The 12,800-nt window shown below is 38.3% G+C and overlaps 1 protein-coding gene across 4 annotated transcripts in view; it reads left to right on the top strand.

Annotated features, from left to right (window-relative positions):
- Positions 1-771: 771 nt before the first annotated feature.
- Positions 772-12,800, top strand: part of SENP2 (SUMO specific peptidase 2) — a 35,035-nt gene continuing 23,006 nt past the window's right edge. For 3 of the 4 annotated variants that reach the window (XM_059885927.1, XM_059885929.1, XM_015471928.3), the window contains exons 1-6: positions 866-1,078; positions 3,044-3,099; positions 6,567-6,700; positions 7,351-7,417; positions 9,075-9,165; positions 12,550-12,718. In XM_059885927.1, the coding sequence (XP_059741910.1) occupies positions 978-1,078; positions 3,044-3,099; positions 6,567-6,700; positions 7,351-7,417; positions 9,075-9,165; positions 12,550-12,718 (618 nt within the window). In that variant the 5' untranslated portion in view covers positions 866-977. Of the gene's footprint in view, positions 1,079-3,043; positions 3,100-6,566; positions 6,701-7,350; positions 7,418-9,074; positions 9,166-12,549; positions 12,719-12,800 lie in introns of all 4 variants that reach the window. The other variant, NM_001191360.2, reaches the window with a different exon arrangement.

Raw genomic sequence — 12,800 nt, 5'->3', positions numbered from 1 at the left:
CCCACCTTTATTACAGCAGCCAATTATCTTTTTAAAAATTAATTGAAGTGTAGTTTACTTACACCCAATTAGCCTGTATTGTAATTTGTAATCATATCTCTCCCAGTAGACCTCAAGGGCGAGGGACTGGCGCTGGTACACAGATCGCGGTTCAAATTCCAGCTATGCCACTAGCTACCTCTTTGACTTTAGGTAATTACTTAATCGCTGTATGCCTCGATTTCCTTATTATTTAGGCACAAAAAGTAAAAAATTGAAACGGGCACAAAGCTCCGCATCGCCTGCGGTTGCTGGGAGAAATGAAGGTGACTGCGTGTAAAATACCAGGCACAAAGTATGTGCAAAACAAAGGGCGCCTAGTAGGGTAAATTAGAAAGGGAAAGGCTACCCACTCCAGTATTCTGGCCTAGAGAATTCCGTGGACTGTATAGTCCATGGGGTCACAAAGAGCCGGACACGACTGAACGACTTTCACTTTCAGTAGGGTAAACATTTGTTAATTAACGTGCACTCAAATATTTACTGATAAACCACCCAGGTTTCAGGCCTGGAAGCACTCCCTCTCTCTTGGAGAGCCCTCACGTGCGGTCTGTGGGCCTTGTCCCGCGGGCAGCCTCAGGACTGGCTCTGCGGAAGAGAAAACCCCTCCCACAGCCCTTACGGTCTCGTGAGCCATTGGGCCAGGACCAGGCTTTCAGGTTGCTAGGCTAGGGAGGTGGAGATCTAGACTGCGCCTGCGCAGACTGAGGGCTAAGATGCTTTCCGGTCGGGCGGGAGGAGGTGACGTCAGAAGCGGGGGCCCGCGGGGGCCGCCTGTAGCCCTGGGGACGTTGTATCTCTGGGCCCTAGGATCGCGTCACAAGTCGGCGACTGAGCTTTGGCGGCGGTGGCCGAGGCAGCGAAGGCGGCAGCGGCGGCGACAGCTCTGGGGTTTGCGTCTCGGGGTGTGTCGGCCGCCGCTGCTGCTTGGGCCTGGTATGTACAAATGGCTGATTAGGATTCTCGGCACCATTTTCCGTTTCTGTGACCGGCCGGTGCCCTCTGCCAGGGCCCTCCTGAAGAGGCGGCGCTCGAACAGGTGAGAGGAGAGGGGGCCGAGCCACGGCCTGGCTCTCCCCCTCCCCCACCCCGGATTCGGCTGGCGTAGCGTGATCCAGCCAGGCAGGCCCCGCTCGGCAGAAACAGGTAGCTGGGCGGAGGCGTTAGAGGTGCGGGTCGCGGGTGTCCCGGTGACGTAGTCGCTCCTCGGCGCTGTGCAGATGCGACTCCTGATGATGAAAGGGACTAGTGGTCGGTGATGTGAATATCTTCATTTTTAGAGTCCAAGCTGGTTTCTATCAACAAATGGGGTTTTTTAAATCATATTTTGCTGCTCTTAGGATGAAAACTTAAAATTGAAGGAATACTGTGTTTGTGTGGCTCATTGTTTACAAAACACACTCCCAAGTGTCATCTCTGCGCAATAAGTGTAGTTAAGGGAAGTGAACTTCATAGTTTGCGCAAAGCTGTTTTGACTACACTTTCTGTTCTCTTAGCACCAAGACGCAGTAGCTGTCTTGTTTGGAAGGCAGCTGTCAAACTTTGCGTTTGTGTGTGTGTGTGTGTGTGTGTTTTGCTGGGGAGGGAGGGAGAGTGATCCTGTGCTTTAGCATTGCTGCTGCTGCTGCGAAGTCGCTTCAGTGTTGTCCGACTCTGTGCGACCCCAGAGACGGCAGCCCACCAGGCTCCCCCGTCCCTGGGATTCTCCAGGCAAGAACACTGGAATGGGTTGCCATTTCCTTCTAAAAGATCACTAATCTGTACTCTAAAATTAAGTTAAAATTTGGGGGAAACTAAAAGTTGTTCTTAGCATTTGCCTGTTGGTTTGTCCAGTTTCCTAGTGTCTACCACCTTCTTTAAGAATTAATCTAGAGAATAAAATACCATACCAATTCTATACATAATCCCCCCAACTTTTAATGATCAAATGTTAATTTCATTTATTAAGCCTCAAGATCGTCAGAGGGTGGTTTCTTGGAGCTTGAGAGAGCAAGGTGATTATTTACTATGTGAGTCTAAGAATGCAGGTCATTGATGAATTAGTTGTGGACTAAAAATTCCATCATGTGTTCCGGAGAGGGCAAGGTTTCAACATATTCTTTCTACCTTTCTGCAGGGTTGATATAGGCATCATTTGAGAACAAGTTGTAAAGTGCCTAAAATGATGCTTAGGGTGTGTAAGGGTAGTGTTTATGTATTTTGTCCCAAGGGCCTTGTGCAGAGGCTCATGTGGATAGGCACTTGCTACTTATTTATTGAATAGAGAAATGTTAATTTCCTCTCCCTCGTCCTTTATTATTTTTACTATGAACCTCTACTGGTCAGGAAAACAGTGGTTTGTATATCAAAATCCTGTTCTTTACCACACATCCTTAATCTCAAATAACTTTTAAATGTAGACCATTTTTAGGTCCATCTTTAGAAAGATGATTATACCATGAACTTTTAACTTTCTTGAAGCATAGGCCCCAAAATTTTCTTGGATTTCCAAATTCTTGTTATCACTAGTAATATAGTTTCCATGATAAAAATGTAGTTAAATATAACACCTTTTTCTGGCTGAGAACTATCTTTTACGGCGTCCTGTCATCTTGTGTTTCCTATTTCTATGTGAAGTAGAAAATGACTTTCTCTTGTGGGGAGTGTCATCTTTCAAAAGGAAATTATTCTTAAGTCATTTCTGTAAAGAAAAGAAATAACATACTCCTAAGCTTTTACGTGTATTCCTTTACTAGGTAAGTGATATCTGGTTGGTTTCATGTTTGTATTTTAGCCAGACTACAGGTTATTATATAATAGGGAGTTTTGGATCTCTCTCATGTAGTTGAACCATAGTGTTACATCCTCAAATACTAGAGGCCTACTATATTGTAAACATCAGTTGGATCTCTTGACAAAGTGAATGGAAGATGGTGTATTGTATGAATAGTAAGCTTACTTATAGAAATGCATATGTGTGGATATGCATATATACATATAAATCTCTCTTTTCTCTTTTTTTCAGCACTCTGTTTTCTACAGTGGACGCTGATGAAATACCAGCCAAAAGACCAAGATTAGGTATTAAATATTAATTTTAAAAGTTAGTTTTTTAAGTAAGAAAAATATATGTGTGGACAAATTCAAAAGATAAAAAGTACATACAGTGAAATGTAAGTCTCTTTCCTCTCCCTCTTCTACTCAGTTATCCTCTCTAGAGGTAACCAGCATTACCAGAGACTTAAGTATCTTTCCAGATAAATCTGTGTGTTGAAAGTACGCTTCAAAATTCCTAATCTTCCTATAAAGTAAAGGTGCTGAGATAGCTGAATGAGTCAGTCTAAGCTGCTGCCTCAAATTGTTTCCTTCTCTATGTCTGAAGGACTAGACATCATTTGGTAAATGATGTAGATAAGAGGGAAAAGGCATAGGGGACCTACTATAGTAATATTTTCCTCTTTCTCAAAAATGCATGTTAATTGAATCTACCTCCAGATGAGGTAAAGAGTGGCCCTGTCTGTGTTAAGATTTCATTTAAATCCAATGAGTGGTTATTGAGCCTGTCTTACTGTTAAGCAATGTGTTGGGTTCCACAGGAAATATAAAAATGAGTATGACAGGGTCTCTATTTTATGGACCTTAAAATTGTAGGAGGTGTCTGATTATTTAGTGGGGGGTTTTAAGACAAGTGTTATAAATAATACTAATGTCCATGAGGATATGATAAATGATAACAAGAAAGGAAGTAACGAAATACTGTCCAGTTTTCTTCTGGTTAAGAGTCTCAATAAATATTTGATGAAGGAGCTAATATGTGAGATGAGTCTTGAAGGAAAGATGGGATATCAACAGAGAACAATAGGAAGGAAAAGCATTCTAGGCAGAGGGAACAGTATGGGAAAGTTGTGCAATTCAGGAAATAGCAAATAAAACTTAGGGAAAAAGTTGACAAAAGAGAGAGTTCAAAATATAGAGGGACTTTGACAGGAATTTATACTGAATTCATTAGGACAGTATTCCCAAAACATAGGATAGCTAATAATTCACAAAATGATTGTAGGAGATCCAACATTCATAGCATTAAGTAACATCTGAATTATGTTATAAACTATTCATATTAATAAAAATATTGCATCTTTTTTCAGTTATTTTAATTTCTGATTATTTTAAGCAGAAAACATGTTAATTTAATGCTACCATGTATTTAAAACTTGGGTAATACATGTTGCATGCGTGCCAAGTTGCTTGAGTCATATCTGACTCTTTTTGACCCTATATCTGTAGCCCACCAGGCTTTTCTGTCCAAGGGATTTTCCAGGCAAGAATACTGGAGTGGGTTGCCAAGACTTCCTCCAGGGGATCTTCCCCTCAGGGGTCTCCTGCATTGGCAGGCGAGTTCTTTACCACTGCTGCTGCTGCTGCTGCTAAGTCGCTTCAGTCCTTGTCCGTCTCTGTGCGACCCCATAGACAGCAGCCCACCAGGCTCCCCCGTCTCTGGGATTCTAGCGCCACCTAATTGTCTCTTTTTTAACAGGCCCATCTAGAACTTAATATTGTGTTTTCATTTCCTCATAAGGCAAGTGAGGTTTCTTTACATTAATGGTAGCAATATAAAGTAACCTTTTATAAATATATTTGTTTAGCCAAAGAAAAGAAAGAATCAGTTTTGTTTAGCCAAAAAAAAAAAGTCAATTTTATAGAAAAATATAAATAAACAACTGTATATGGTTAAAGATTTGATAGTGATATAGAGAAGGTTCCTGCAATAATTTTGGCAGTTATCTTGGACTTCTATGTTAAAGTTCCCTCCTTCCTTGATTTCCACAAAATATAAAGATTTCTAACTAGAAACTATAGAAGGGAACTTCCCAAGGGGGAAGCAGTGGATAACAGAGACAATACTTACTGGCACAGCTTGGAAAGGTCTCTAGCAGTCCTGGCCACTCTCTGCATTGATGGCTATTAAGCACCTCAAGTGGGGCTATGCAACTGAGGAACTGACTCAGTTTTAATTGAATTTAAACTTAGGTAGCCACTTGTGGATACTGGCTACTATATCAGACAGTATGAATCTATTGGTTGCTTTGGAGAGAAGAAAAGGAAGGATGAAAATAAGGAGGAGCTTAGAATTGCAGACTCGATCTTACAGTTGAAAGGGATTCAAAGAGGTCTATGTAGTGTAGTCTCAGCAAAATAAGATGGTCTCATCTTCATTTTACAGATGAAGTGGACCTTCTAACCTTGTTCTCTTTTTTTTTAATATATGAAATCTTTTGATATAATTTTGGAGTACATTCAGATTTTGACAAAATTTGTAGGAAAATACAACAGTACATTTTGTGCCCACTATTTATGTTAAGAGTACCTCCTGCCCTTTGAGGTCTGGATGGTAAGTGCCAATTCCTGAAGTCCTTTTTCTCCCACTTAAAGCTCAGGAGAGTGTGTTATCCCTCAACATTATTAGAGGGTTAACCTGAAATTCTTTCCTATTCCTAAAATGAGAAGACATTTGCAAAATTTGGTACTTCTAACTATTCTGTAGTGACAGATTACTTAAAATTGGATTCTGCTTTACCCATTTAGCACACCTTTCCTGTTGTTTAAATTATTCATTTATTTTTCTGGAAAGTGTTTTATATCTTGTATGTTCTGGAGTGCTTGATGCTTAAAAGCCACCGTTTCACTTTCAGGCTGTTTTCCTGTGAAGCAGAATGTGGTTCTAAAGCACTCAGGCTAGTGCTTTAGAACACCATTAATTAGGAAATAGAAAAGGAACTGTAAAAAACAAGTCAGCAGTGTAGGAGGTGAGAAAGGGATAGTGAGCTAAAGGGAGGAAGTGGGGAAAGCATTGAAATCTATCCCCTCCACCCTTATTTATTTACTTAGTTTGTAATCTTTATTTTTGGTGACAAGGAGGGATGAGTCTGAGGTCTTTCAACACATCTTCTCCAGTATAGGCTAGCCTTGTTTCCATCATGGATGTCTAGGAACCACATATCTTATACTTCACTAAGTTCTATCCTGAATGTAGCCAAGATAAAATAGGCACTAGGTAAGTTGTTGTTTAGGTCAGCTGTATTGGTACTTGCCTGAAAAGTAAGGACAAATCAGTGAGTTAATGGTAGTGCTTCCTGTAGAATTCTGCTATACCTAGTAGCTATATGCTCCACCTTGTCTAACTTAGACCCTTATCTCTCTAGGAAAGATTTATTTTACAGTATATATTCTGGGGAACTCATTGCTTGAAAGTTGTCATTTATGGCCTTTATTGTGTGTGTGAATTGGTATGTAATTTGCTAGGTGGTGATTTCATGCTTTTGTAGCCTCCCAGATACTTTACTTAAAAACTCCAAAGTCACAATGCTGAAATTGCAGATATTCAGATATGAGAAAAATTATTTTTGCAGTTACTTTTTTCTCTCAGTGGTTGAAGACAGGACTACTAATAAAAATTGAGAGAGGCCTTTTCTAAGATATAATTTTTCTTTTGCTTGAAGCTTAATTACTCTATAGTTACATGTATATGTAATCTATATTACACTTTCCAGATTGCTTTATTCATCAAGTGAAAACCAGTCTGTACAATGCTGCCAGCTTGTTTGGATTTCCATTCCAGCTGACCACAAAGCCCATGGTAACTTCTGCTTGTAATGGAACACGGAATGTGGTCCCTTCAGGAGAGGTCAGTGAGGATAAGGTTTCATTGGAGCTACTAGTCTTTGTACTTAATCATTGAAGTTAAATTTTAGAAATATTCTCTTTTTAGGAATTAATGTGTAGAATGACTTCTTTCTGAAATGTTCATGTCTTAATTAGCCTTTATATAGAAATGAAATAATTAAAGGTTAAGAGATTATAGATCTAAAAAATATTTATAAAGAGCCTAATTACTAATAGAGTTGACCCCTGAAGAATGCTTGGGTTATGGGCCCCACCTCTCCACATAGTCAAAAATTCAGTAGTTGGCCTTCCAGATCCATGGTTCTGCCATATCTAAAGTCTCGCATCCATGGATTACCAACTGGTAATCATGTAATGCTTTAGTATTTACTATTGAAAAAATCCGCATTTAATTGTATCCACACAGTTCAGACTCTGTTGACCAAGGGTCAACTCTACATCTGCTTTTTCATTTAAGTATGTGTGAAGAATCTTCAGTTGTTAGTTTTTATGTCATTTTGTGAGTCTTGACAAATTAAACTTTTGGTATAATTGATGAAATTTCTTCTGTGAGGTAACTAAATCATTACCAGCAGAGTGATTTTTTTTTTTCATATGAAAACTTATTTAAATTCTAAGAGTTATTACAGAGGTGATTTTTTTGATTTCAAGGTGTTTTCAAACTCTTCATCTTCTGAACTGAACGATTCTGGATCCTGGAACAACATGCTAAAACTGGGTAAGGTGGTCAAAAATATTTCTGTTTCCCCTTCCTCCTCCCACTTCTTTTCTCTGAGTTTTGGGAATATGAAAGGAAAACACTGATTTGGCTTTGGATGAAAGCATAGACATAGTCTCTACCATTCTAAAAAGCCAATAGCTTTCCTTTAGTATTGTCTTTGAATTTACTGTTATGATTCCTATTTGCTTTATCAGTGTCTTTAATGTGACTTAGATCAGGGCTTATTCATTAAAAAGAAAAAACAAAACAAAAACAATGTTACCTGAGCGCTTACTTTATGTTAGGCACTCTGCTAAATTATCAGGAATAACAAAATAATAAAACCTTTAGTAACAAAATAACAATAGTAAAACTTTAATAGCAAAGTAACAAAACAACAATAAAATAGCAAAATAATAAAACCTTGCCTTTGAGGGACATCATCTGATTGGGGAGTAACCTGAGGTTCCCAGTTCTCATAGTTTTGTGGATTAGGAATCTCTGTATCATTCTGAGACCCCCAAACTGAATTGTAATTATTTTATATATGATATAAAATTCCCTGACAGGAAAAAATAGGAAGACAGAGTCCTGAAGATGACTGTGATCTGTGCTACACAGATAGGCTTGAACAGTTTGAAAGAAAGAGGGAAAAAGCTTTTAGAGAAATTGTGCATTCAGAAAATTGACATATAGAGGAGATACCAGATTTACCTCGTGTCTGAAGTACTAGCACTATGTTTCTGTGGGTATGCAGAGCCTATTGAGAGAAGCACAGGTATTCCTAGAGCAGATTTCTTTCGTAAAGAAATCCACAGTCTCTAATCTGTAACTCTTGGACGTGTTTTTGGGAATTTTTTCTTTTTCTTTTTTTTCTTTTTATTTTTTCTTTGTTTATTTAATATTTAAAGAATCCCAACAACTCCGCCTACAATGCGGGACATCTGGGTTGGATCCCTGGGTTGGGAAGATCCCCTGGAGGAGGGCATGGCAACCCACTCCAGTGTTCTTGCCTGGTGAATCCTGAGCCCGGCAGGCTATAGTCCATGGGGTCACAAAGAGTCAGACATGCCTGAGCCACTAAGCACACACACAGAACCCCACAGGATTGAACACCGATTCAAGTCAGGCTTTCCAAACAAATGAATGCAGGTCAGTTTAAGTTTTGCTGCTACTGACTTAAACAAGTTCAGCTTTAATCTCTTTGCACTCCAAGGCCCTGTAGTAGCTCCAGCAGAAAATGTGGCTGAAGTATAGTGACCATCGCACAGGTATTGGAAACTTCTGGTAAATGTAGTAACATAGCAGATTTTCATTTAAAAATACTTCTGTTTTCTTGAGAAGAAGAAACAATTTAAAAAATTTACTCAATTTGACTAGATTACAAAGAGTTTATAATCTTTAAGTTCCTCATGCCTCTTGTTAGCCCCAGCAAGCAAAACTAGTAAAGCTTTCCTGTGAATTATTACTGCCTACCTGAGAGCAAAGACAGATTAAACGCTATTGCTTTTCCTTTAACTTTTACAGAATTTGTGCTAGATAATAACAGAATTTGAAAAAAAAAATTATTTAGTTCTACTGTATAGACTGCTTATGGATTTTCTTTTCTAATGCATACTGTTCACAGGTTTCTTTGTGTTTTTCTTTTACAATTACAAATGGTTTTTAAAAATAGGTAATAAATCTCCTAATGGAATAAGTGACTATCCAAAGATCAGAGTGACAGTAACTCGAGATCAGCCACGCAGAGTCCTGCCTTCCTTAGGGTAAGCATTAATTCTGCCCTTCTGTAAATGGAAACTTGGTAATTTTTAAGTGCTCATTCTTGCTGGGCATTTTCGCTTTTATTCTATTGTGTAATCTTAGTAAATAAGTACTTTGTGGTTAGTAACTTGCCAAATAATCATATAGCTGATGAGAGACTTGTACTCAAGTACAGGTTACTCTTTTCTACTGTATCATATGCTTATATACTTTTGAAAAACTTTTTTTTTAAATTATTTTAATTTTTATTTGTGGGCATGCTGTGCAGCTTGTGGGACCTTAGTTCCCCAACCAGGGCTCAAACCCAGGCCCTCGACAGTGAAAGCACGGCATCTTAATCACTGGACTGTCAGGGAATTCCCCTTTTAAAAAGAATTGTCACTCATAAACTTTTTTTGAAGAATAATAAGCATACAGAACAGTGCAGAAATCATGTATGCTATGAACTATTATTATTTTATTAGTAATTTTCTTCTCCTTTTTATGTTCTGACTTTCTAGAATTTCTGTTGCTTGGATATTGGACCTCCTGGATTGATATAATTTTTCTATATATTCTCTTTTGTTGTTATCCTTGCCCTTTTAAAAAAGATCTTTTATTTAAAAATATATACATATGTATATACATATACATATATGCGTATATATATTTTTGGCTTCATAGTTTTTAATTTGTAAGCATCCTCCCCCTCCGTACTCCCCATGACTTTTTCTTTCTCCAAGCATTGGGTTCTTATTACAGAGATGCAGTAACTTTTATCTTTTTAAGCTGTTCATTATTTTACAATTACTTCTCCTTGTTTTGCCTGCTTCCTTTGAATTCCTCCTTTGGTTTATTTTGGTCTTACCTTTTCTTATTCAAATACTTGATAATCCCTGGCTATCCACTCATGTTTGAAAATGAGACACTAACTTTAAAAAGTAAGGCTCCCTGGACTTGGATAAATGGCTAATTATAGGGTTAGGAGGCTTCCCTAGTGGCTCAGATGGTAAAGCATCTGCCTGCAGTGAAGGAGACCCAGGTTTGATACCTGGGTCTGTTAGGAAAGATAGTAAAAAATGATCATGGAACATCTTGTGCTAGCAATTAAAGGATGCTTCAAAATTTAGGGACAGTTAAACATCAAATTTTATTCATTTCATCTTTATTCGACAGGAATATAGATGTGTTAATAAATAAATACATAATGTGAGAGGAAAAGACCTTTAAGTTGGATGCTAACTATTAAGGATAGAAGGAATGATGGAATTAGAAAATCACCATCTTGTAACTATCACAGTAATAACTGATTTATACAGGGATCATCAGTTGAGCTGGAAGTAGTAAGTAAAAGTTCGATGGAGAAACCTGCCTGACACCACAACCAAAAGAACAAAGTTTAAATCACCTACTGTGGGCAGACTGACGTCTTGGCCTCCAGATACATTGCACTGAGCAAGACATCATCACCTACTGTAGTATTCCTGCAAAGATCAATAATCTGAATGTAATTACAAGAAAACTGGTTAAGCTGAAATTAAAGTTAATTCTACAAAACAGCAGGCCTATACTCCTCATTTTACTCTTCATTTGTACTCTTCCTCTTTAACCTGTGATTATTTAGAAGTTTAAAAGTTTAATTATTTAGAATTGTTTAATTTCCACATGTTTGGGCCTTTTCAGATATTTTCTGTTATTGATTTCTAGCATAATTTCATATGGTCAGAGAATATACTTAGTATGATGTCAGTTCTCTTAAATGTTTTAACATTTGGGACTTCCCTGACAGTCCAGTGATTAAAACTCTGTACTTCCACTGCAGGCGGCATGGGTTCAATCCCTGGTTGGGAAACTAAGATCCTGCATGCTGTACAGTGCAGCCAAAATATGAACAATAAAAATAAATTTGTTAACATTTGTTTATGTACAAGAGTATGTAGTTTGGGTGTTATTCAGTGTGCATTGAGAAGAATGTGTATTGTGCTACTGTTGGTGGAGTGTTCTATAAATATCAGTTATTTGCTGATAATGTTTACTGATTTTCTGTCTACTTTTTTGATGATTGATGAATATAGTGTTGATGTTTTGTGCTGTAATTGTGGACTTGATTATTTCTCCTATCCAGTTATGTTAGTTTTAGCTTCATGTATTCTGAAACTCTGTAGGTGAATAGATTTGACCTAGACCCACCAGTTGTTACCATTCTGCCAGTTTGCTTTATCATTCTGTGTTATATGTACATAATGTTTTTTGCTGATTCATTTGAGAGTACATCTTAGACTCACACCCCTTTAATCATAAGTACTTGACTGTTTATTTCTAAGAATGAGGACATTCACTTATATAATCCTAGATTACCAAAATCAGAAAATTTAACATTGATGTAATACTATTATATAATCTTATTTAAATTTCTCTATTACAGAGATTATTTTTTCTGGCCCACAATTCAGGGCAGGATCATGTATTATATTTAATTTTCATGTCTCTTTGATCTCCTTTAATCTAGAACAACCCCTCGTCTCACTTTGTAATAGCATGAATATTTTTAAAGTGTACAAAGCGACATTTTCTCATGATTTGTTTAAGATCATGCAAATTTTTTTGGTAAAGATACTGCCTACGTGATATAGTGTCCTTTCTTTTTTTTTGGCCCTGCCATCAAGCATGTGGGATCTTAGTTCCCCATCCAGGGATCAAGCCTACGCCCCTTGCAGTGGGAGCTCGGTGTCTTAACCATTGGACTGCCAAGGAGGTCCTTGTGTCCTTTGTTAAATACCATATCAGGAGTGACATGATGTCAGTTTGTTCCGTTATTGGTAATGTCAGGAGAGGCAAGCAGCAACAGTGACTAGGTGGGGGTTTCATGGCTTCTGATTCTTTAGCATTTATTAATTTATTGTTCATTAGTTTGCTATTCAGCAGACACTGATGGAGTGCCTTTTGACTTAGCTCAGGTACCAGGATACAGTGGTGAAAGGATGAAATCTCTGTCTTCATGGAGTTTAAACTTGAGTGTGGGTTGCAGACATTAAACAATCACACCAATACTTAATTGCAGTGGTGCCAAATGACTATAGGAAAAGTGCAGTACCAGAGGAGGGTAGTGTAATAGGGAGCTGAAGCCAGATTTGGAGTTGGAAAACTGGGCATGAGGAAGAGGGCAGAGGCTTTCATGTGGCAGCCCTGGTGGTTCATCTTAGTTTTAGTAGACATTTACATTTAATAGATATTCTATCACAGAATTTTGTGGTGCCCTCTACTCCAGAGACCTGATTTTTGTGAATGGTAGTTGTCAGGAGCAAGCTTAACCTGAGTCAGCTTAATCACAGGATGGCCTGGAGCTTAAACTCCAGTAATTTAAGCAGCTTGGGAGTAACTGTTTTTTCTTTTCTTATTTTTCTCAGTTTTGCTTTGAGCTCAGAAGGCTATACTAGAAGACCAGGTGGCCGTCGCCACAACAAAGGCAATCCAGAGAGTTCTTTAATGTGGAGGCCTCAGGAGCAGGTTGTAACAGAGATGATTTCTGAAGAGGGTGGCAAGGGTCTGAGGCGTCCTCATTGTACTGTGGAGGAGGTAAGCCCTTTTAGCGTGATCTCGCTAAAGTAATTTTAGGAATTGGGGGTCGGTGGCAATAAATAATATATATTCTGTGGTA

Source organism: Bos taurus, chromosome 1 (assembly GCF_002263795.3).
Source record: "Bos taurus isolate L1 Dominette 01449 registration number 42190680 breed Hereford chromosome 1, ARS-UCD2.0, whole genome shotgun sequence".
Taxonomy (NCBI): Eukaryota; Metazoa; Chordata; class Mammalia; order Artiodactyla; family Bovidae; genus Bos; species Bos taurus.
Note: the sequence above shows the minus strand (reverse complement) of the source record. Positions and strands in the feature narration are given on the sequence as shown.